This window comes from Triticum dicoccoides, chromosome 7A, assembly GCF_002162155.2.
Source record: "Triticum dicoccoides isolate Atlit2015 ecotype Zavitan chromosome 7A, WEW_v2.0, whole genome shotgun sequence".
NCBI classification, from domain to species: Eukaryota; Viridiplantae; Streptophyta; class Magnoliopsida; order Poales; family Poaceae; genus Triticum; species Triticum dicoccoides.
Window position 1 is genome coordinate 700,392,684 of NC_041392.1, and position 8,675 is coordinate 700,401,358.

Consider the following 8,675-nt stretch of genomic DNA (forward strand, 5'->3'; position numbering starts at 1 on the left):
CATCCACCAGACTGGGTTTATTGCGAGTCCAATACTGGCGGTGCCGAGTCCAATACCGACTGCTCTGTTGCTTCTCATCGCTGGCATGTGTATGGCGCCATGCCAGTATGCAACAACAATCCTGGTGTCCGTATGAATAACTCTTGGTATAGGTATATGTTGAATCTCCAGTCTGCACACAATCTTTCTTGATTAGGCATAGCATGCGTGCATTGAAGAAATACTAATATAATGTAATAAAAAAACATGTGTGTATATACTGTTTGCATCCGAGTTGAGGTGTTTTTGTCATGTTTTATTTTGCACGGTGGTCATCGACCGGTTATAGGTTGCTCCAGGCCTCGAAGGCCTGGCGGTACTGCTCCTCGACATGGAGAGCTGATGGTGCTGCTGCTCCTCGGCACGTTTGAGCGGTCTGCTAATAGGAGGTGTGAGGCGAGCTGCAAGACTTCACGGCACCTTTAAGTGGTCTGCTAATAGCAGGCATGAGGCGAGCTGCAAGATTTCAGGCACATAAACAGCGCAATGGCAAGAGCTATATAATATAACATTGGTACGTATATATTCTCCTTTCCATATGACCATTAATTTCTTCTGATCGCTCAATCTCTAGATATTTATACGTTTGATTCATACTTTCTTTTTTCAGATATTCTGGACCCCGCAGGAGACATTATATATTTAAGTGGTGTACATGTACTATGTATAACTACAAGAAGATTACTATATTTGTGACTACACTAGAAAAACTTCAGGCACACAAACAGCACAACGGCAAGAGCTATACAATATCACATTGATACGTATGTATTCTCCTTTTCGTAGGACCATAAATTTCTTCTGATTGCTCAATCTCTAGATATTTATACGCTTGATTCATATTTTTTCTTTTTTCAGATATTCTGCACCCTGCAGGAGACATTATATATTTAAGTGGTGTACATCTACTATATATACCTACAAGAAGATTATCTATGTTTGCGACTCTACAAGTACTGAAAAAAATTTGAACTAGAAATTTATAGGTCCTGCAGCACGTGGTTAGTTTTTTGTTTTCTACTTGCCAACACTACTTGATGAATTAGGATATTGACTATTTACAAGGAACGATCAGCCAGATCAGTTAGCTTTATCATACTATATACTTGGATCTGATTTCTTTTTTCCAGATTCTATTCCTAAATGGTTCATGGGTACACGTCCCATTTTCAGGTTTGTTTGCCAGATTTGTTCTTCTCCTCATAGTCTATCCCCTGAATATTATAATCTATTTTCTATCGGGTTTCTAAATTGTATGATTGTTTTGCTTCCAGGATTATTCTGTCCATGCCTTGGCTTTCACCTAGATGGACAAGAGTCTGTTCTTCAGTTAGACGCCCAGCTGCAAGTTGTTGTTTGATCAGTTGTGAGGTGTCTCATAGGCACCAAATGGATGTTCATAATGTTGATCTATCTACATATCATGTGGTGCACGGCCCAGAAAGAAGCAGTAGGATGGTTGGTCCAAAATTAAGCTCATTTTTAGCATGGGATCACTGACGAGATTTCTCTCTCTTGACAAGCAGCATCATTGCTTACACCAGGTTAGAGAAGCTTCCTTTTGAAAATTTCGTCTTTTAGCTTTGGAAGTTTTAAATATTGAGAACAGTAGATTGTGCAATTTCCATTTCTTCAGTAGTAGGTGTCATACAAGAACACAATTGATGTACTGCTTTGTTTTGTTTTACTTACTAAAATTATGAAGTGTTGTCCTTTCCATTAAAATAATGATAACACTTTGAGTTATTAGTACAATTAACCATGGGATCAAGACTCAAAAAGTAAATGCTAGACCATTTAAACTTAGCATGCCATGAAGTTATTAAACAGGAAATCATACTTACTGATTGTGATATAAAATAGTGACTGCTACACCCACTACAAGATATAATAGTTCAACACAATGATTGCCGAGGAGCCAACATGGAAGGTGACTCTGTATAAAAGGACACAAATTTAACATGTTCAGATTAATGACCCTACAATGTCAGCACACAAGATAGATAGATGAACATTAAGATTTCATTCAGCCCAAAATTTTGTTCAGTCGAACTCGCCAAAGATGCTTGATGTATGTTAACCACTAGACAAATTCTAGATAGAAGAGTGAAGAGCCTCAGATTTAATTAGTAGTTTGATCATTTAGTATTTCCTTTGGATGGCGTGACGTGCTTCTGATCAATTAACTATTTGGTCTTCTAACCCGCATCTAGGGAAGAGGTGAAAATATCTACCAATTTATCATCGAGTTTGATTTATCTCTTTTCTTGACTTATCCCTTTATTGCTTAGATATTGCACGAAGTAAGTAGAACGCAGTTCTGGCACATTAGTTTCAGCATAAAAGAATGTACAACACAATGGATTTATACTACATTTTGTTATTTTAGTCTTTTTTCCGAGCAATTCGATATGTCTCATTATTTTCATCACTAATTACACATGAATGAAAGAGGAGACAATGTCACATGAAAATCACTATAAAAGGTTATTCTGGGTGTAACTAAACAATTAGATGGGCCTGTGAATCAAGATTAGATGGTTGTTCAATCACTATATCACTACTATCATTTTATGCATACTATCATAATGTGATGACGGGAGGTGATAAGTTTGTCGGGCTGGTGTGTGATGACAACGCAATGCAGGAGTTCTTTAGCGGCGGCAAAGAGTCCAGGTGCAACAATACTGACGCATCATGCAATGCCAAGTGAACAAATGGCGTGTCTCGAGAAATTACGGGGACGGATACAAGCACTACCGTTGTCCTACTATTAAGAAGTTATATTGCTGTTTCTCATCAAGACATTGTTTAATAAGGAAACCCATTTGCTTATGAAAAATTCCATGTGGCAACATGGTTCATGTAATATTATTCTTGAAGCGAACTGATTCGGCTTCAAGTGTGTAGGTTTGGTGACATCATCATTTCCATCATTCCAGTAGGACATGTTCTCAAAATATTATGTTATTGCAATTTTTAGTAAAGACTGATAAAAAACATAACAATTAGCACCCTAGCCCGTGCAATTGCACGGGTTGACGACTAGTAACTCTAATTTACTCAACAAGAAAGGCGTGATAGTTCCCGGGTGCCCTTACACTCTCTATGAACAGTAAATTCACAAAATAGAAAAAATCCAAAAAATTGAAACTTTGAGACATCAAATATGATCAAACTTTGTAGGTCATTGCAAGTTCTCATAACAAAATATCATGTACAGCTCTTCGAATACAACGAGTTTCATATTTTAGTGCTAAAAGTGCTCAAAACTTCAAGCATTGAAATCTTTTTCTCGTATAGAGCTCCTCGAATATTTTTTGGCATAAAAACTTGCAAGCACCTACAAAGTTTGATCATAGTTGGTGTTGCAAAGTTTCAGATTTTTTTGATTTTTTCTATTTTTAATTTACAGTTCATAGAGGGTGTAGGGGCACCCGGGAGCTCAAAAACTACTCTCTTTACTCAATCTCATCCCTAGGGCTTGTAGTAGGAATATAATTAACTTTTGACAATGCCATGGCTTTTGAGTATTGATTAATCATTTTTCACAACTTCATGTCCAACAAAATTCTTAAAATTTGCTTTTTTGTGACGTACATGTGCTCTACACTCATAACATGTAAGTAGCCCCTGGACAGGCACCTCAACTAGAAGCATAACTCAGAAAAGCTGATTGTAATCTTAATGCACATGCAAAGATTCGAAAGATCATGAGCCTGACACAAACTATGCAACTAGCTTAGGTTTAGTCCAAAGTAAACAATGCAACTAACCCACCAGAGCCGCCACAAGGAACTCGTGCAGGAACTAGCATCTGGTTACATTAAATATAATATGGAGGTTTCTCCATAACCGCTTGATGGTCTCATGATGGGTGGCGGTCTTGCTGGGCTACCCAAGCTTCTCCACCAACACCTAGTTCAGGGAAGGGATCGGCCTCTTCTCAACCCGGATCTACTGCCGAGACAAGTGGAGAGAACTGTGGTAGAAGATGGTGTCGATATGATGCCGATGCACCAAACACAGCTGTGTAAGCATGACACCCACCTCCCTGTAGCTAATAAGCGTCGGCTCCTTCGCGTGGTCACCCTCACTAGCGGCGCTGCCCTTGGCGTGCAGTCGTGGAGGTCCTGATGGCGGATGGAATACGGTTTGAGGAGGGTGTTACGGGGCGGTGGGTTCACCGGGCGGCGGAGCGAGAGGCGATGGGTTCCCTGGGCGGCTGGAGTGAGATGAGGGGGAGTCAGGGGCAATATGAAAGGGCGTCGGGCACGAGCGAATTTGATAAATGACAGGTTTTTGGACAAGATTTGATTTACATACGGTTTCAATCATCTGGAATTGTGAAATGATTTCCGACACCCAAATCCAGGACAGCCAAACATGTTGGTGTAGGAATTCGCAAATGATTTGCACGATTCCGACTCAAATGCTGAATGCCAAACAAGCTGTGTTTTTTTTTTGAGAAGGACAGGCCTTCTTGTTAGTATACGGGCCAGAGCATGTAACGGCACAGCCTATATCGAGCCCATCAACCGCGAAGCCCAATACCGCGGCCCGAGCCTACCCCAAAGGCCACACGACGCCGCCAGAATCCTCCACGCACCCACCCCACCCTACCGCGCCGCCGGCCTCGTCTCCTCCCACCTCTCGCCCCTCCGGCCGGATCGGAGAAACCCCCTCCCCCGCCTCCCGCCGCCTGCCCGCGGCGCCCGCTCCGACCTCGCCGTCCCCGAGCAACAGCAGCAGCAGCAGCAGCAGCGCTCCGCTTCCTCCCGCCTGGCTAGCCCCAGCCTAGGGCTTCCGCTCAGGTATCGCCCCCTACGACCTTCGCTACTTCCTTGCCTCCCGGTAGGGCAGAGATTCTACTGCTTTTCTCGTGTTTTTCTGGGTTTCCACGTGCGCGCGAGACAGGAGAGGCTGTGGAGGAAATCTGAGAGAACACAGAGCAGTTCTTCAGATGCAGTGTAGAATTGACTTCGTTTGGACCGTGTTCATGATAGGTTGTGGTAGCATATAGCTTTCGGTTTGGATGGGCCCTATCACCAGTCCGCGGGATTGCCCGTCTGAGCAATTCCGGGGCAGCTTTGTAGCACAGGGAACTCGAAATTGTTGGTGCTAACACTCTGATTTTTGCGATTTTGTCATGCATGGACTTGTTCTCCCCGTGGTCTATGTACTGGAGATTTCTGAGATAGATGCTTTTGTTCATCATGGTATAAAAGGTCAAGGTCATGGAGCAGCGCCAGGCTGCTCGGGGAATTGAGAAAAAGGAACACCCCATGGTGCACATGCGTCAGCCTTGGCGCGGTTCTGTTTCCACAGTTCTAACGCAAGAACACCCCCGACCTCATAAACTGAACGCATCACTTGGCTGGAGCTTGCTAGCCAACGCTCCAGAAATTGTTCAACTACTAGTCCGGTGACCACCATTGCACACATCTGATGGACCCATGCATGAGCATCTCTAGGAAAACAAATCCGACCTGGTGGCCTCCAACAGTGCTTCTACTCTGCAATTCCATGTGTGTAGGCTGTATGCCACACATGATTGAGTCTCCTGTTCCGGGTATCCCTGTCAAGGTTCCTAGATCAGCCCCTTGTGTGGCCTATTTGATTTGTAAAACTGTTGATGCTACTCCAAACATGTTCTGCTACTGCTGCTTAATTTTGCACAGTTCTCCCAGTGAACTAACTTACTAGCATTTTAAATTACTGCTCGATTACTGGCACTGGGTACCACCAGTAAACCTTATTTTGTGTATATTGACCTGGGTTACATCACCACAGCTCTACTTAAATCTCATTGCCAAAATTATATCTAGCAAATATCATCTGTGGTACTACTTGTGCTTGTATGTGTCTGTAAATTGAAAACCTGGATAATGTATGATTTTTGTTTCTGAAGAGATGTTTGTGTGCATATGTTTGGACTCTAGACTCTACTGTGGACTAGGTCTGTTCTGTTCTGTTCATTTTCTTGCAGTCATCTTATATTTTTCTTTGTGACAGGAACGTAAATTTCACTACAGACTTGAAGATGTACTCCGCTCCAGGCAACAATTCTTTGGCTCTTGCAGCCCCACGGCCAGGAATGGAGCTGGGCAACGTGCAGCAACATCCTAACCAGGCTTTTGGCCTTGGGCCTGGTGGGAAGCAACGCTCATCCAGTCTGGAGGCGCCGATAATGCTACTCACAGGCCACCAGAGCGCTGTCTACTGCATGAAGTTCAACCCTGCTGGAACTGTGATAGCATCGGGCTCCCATGACAAGGATATCTTCCTGTGGTATGTCCATGGTGAGTGTAAGAACTACATGGTACTGAGAGGGCACAAGAATGCTATCCTTGATCTTCACTGGACCACTGATGGGAGCCAGATAATCTCTGCAAGCCCTGACAAGACTTTGAGGGTCTGGGATGTTGAAACTGGTAAGCAGGTTAAGAAGATGGCTGAGCACTCATCCTTTGTCAACTCATGTTGCCCGTCACGTAAGTGGCCACCTCTTGTTGTGAGTGGATCGGACGACGGTACAGCAAAGCTCTGGGACCTGCGTCAGAGAGGGGCTATCCAAACACTTCCAGACAAGTTCCAGATTACCGCCGTGAGCTTTTCAGAGGCCGCAGATAAGGTTTTCACGGGTGGTCTGGACAACGACGTCAAGTGGTGGGATCTTCGCAAGAATGAAGTCACAGAATCTCTCAAAGGACATCAGGACATGATAACTGGGATGCAGCTTAGTCCTGATGGGTCGTACCTCCTCACCAATGCGATGGACAATGAGCTCAAGATCTGGGATCTGCGCCCTTACGCACCAGAGAACCGCAACATCAAGACCTTTACAGGGCATCAGCACAACTTTGAGAAGACGCTGTTGAAGTGCAGCTGGTCACCTGACAATCGCAAGGTCACTGCTGGGAGCGCTGATCGCATGGTCTACATCTGGGACACGACATCGAGGCGGATCCTGTACAAGCTTCCTGGGCACAACGGTTCCGTCAATGAGACCGCTTTCCACCCTACCGAGCCCATCATTGGATCTTGCGGCAGCGACAAGCAGATTTATCTCGGGGAGCTTTAGGTCGCTGCCATTTCCTCAGCTAGGAGTTCCTGTAATATTTGGGTATGAAAGAGAACTCAAGACCGCAGGTACCATGTTGCTCTGTCAGACATTGAATGTTGGATTGCTGATCGAATTTTCAAACTGCTACTTGTTCAGTACCCTTACGGTTGTTAAACTTGTGGCCATTCTGTCTTTTAATCACTAACTACTGTGCTCTCTGAAAACCTGATTCACTTGCCTTTTCCCTGCTGAATTACGTTGTCTCACTAGTGTATCAAGTCAAATGCTGTTACAGTCTGTAAACTTACCTTTTTCTGTTAGGCGTGTTTCTATTGGCGCTATATATATCACCAGAAAAAAAAGTTAAGTCAGCTAAAAGATTGCCTCACAAGGGCAAACCATGTATTAATAAATTTGGTTGATCCTCTTTTAGTCAATCGTAGATTGTCAACAATCTGTCTGAACATAGCTGTCAACTTCTATTTCGTGATCTGCTGTTTCAACCTATGTTCATGTGGCTCTGTTCAAAAGAGTATGACTGTCATGCAGTGTCTTTTTTATTCACCATACTCATGGTGGTCTCCCTTGTTATTGATGAAAATAATCGGTTTTCGTCACTGGTTCCATTTCTTTCCTGTATACAACTCATAACTAATATCAAGATAAAAAATAATAGTAAAAATTCTCTTTAATATAAAAAATTCTGATTTTTTAAAGTGTGTTTATTTGGCTGATGGTGGGGTTAAATTTTGTATATGTGACGATATTGACTTCTGTAAGACCTTGAGACACCATGTTTTGGCAAAATGGAATCAGTTTCCTGTATACTTTCAAAACAATTCTAGCTAGTGTATGAACATTCTGACAAAATAATTGCCGTTGGATGTTACGTTTGTGGTTGTGCGTGTGCTTGAACCTAGTGCATACGTGAAATCAGCCGGTAACATGGAAAGGCCCAGCGGAGACACGTGAAACAGACGCCGCGCACTACTGGAGTCCTACTTTTATCTTATGGGTTTGTCTAGGTCTCAGTCGACTGAGACTTCACGAAGTCTCAGTCGGCTGACGTCACCTGTTTTTTTGTTGCTTTTTTGCTTTATTGTTCAGCCTATACCATGTCACCTTTGGTTGCTTTTTGGGCCGCCCTGTTTGTCTTTGCTTTGTGTGTTTTTGAGCTGAGTTGGGCCAGAGATTGGGCAGTATTTTTGTTCGGTGCTGCTGCTCCATTGACTACGTGTGGTGCACCGGGCGGATGTATTAGTTTGTTGTTCGTGCAAAAAAATTAACATGCGGTTACTATCAATTTTGTCAAGTTTTACTTTTCTTTTTTCTCCTTCCATTCTTATTTATACTATTTTTGTTTCTAGAAAATGTAAGCATTAGTCGTGATTTTTTTTAAGAAATACGTTCATGCATTTTCACAAATATTAATCATGTATTTAAAAAAATTAGAGTGCCATTAGAAAATGTACAATATTGTTTAAAACTATTCATCATGAAATTAGAAAAATGTTTAGCATTATTTAATGATGGTTTTTCCTTGCATTTTTTCTTAGATTGGGTCTCATCT

The 8,675-nt window shown here is 42.7% G+C and overlaps 1 protein-coding gene across 1 annotated transcript; it reads left to right on the forward strand.

Annotated features, from left to right (window-relative positions):
• Nucleotides 1-4,643: 4,643 nt before the first annotated feature.
• On the forward strand, nt 4,644-7,306 carry LOC119329011 (U5 small nuclear ribonucleoprotein 40 kDa protein-like). The gene is made up of 2 exons (XM_037601993.1): nt 4,644-4,853; nt 6,055-7,306. The coding sequence occupies exon 2, from the start codon at nt 6,083-6,085 to the stop codon at nt 7,121-7,123; it is 1,041 nt and encodes a 346-aa protein (XP_037457890.1). The 5' UTR covers nt 4,644-4,853; nt 6,055-6,082; the 3' UTR covers nt 7,124-7,306.
• The last annotated feature ends 1,369 nt before the right edge of the window (nt 7,307-8,675 follow it).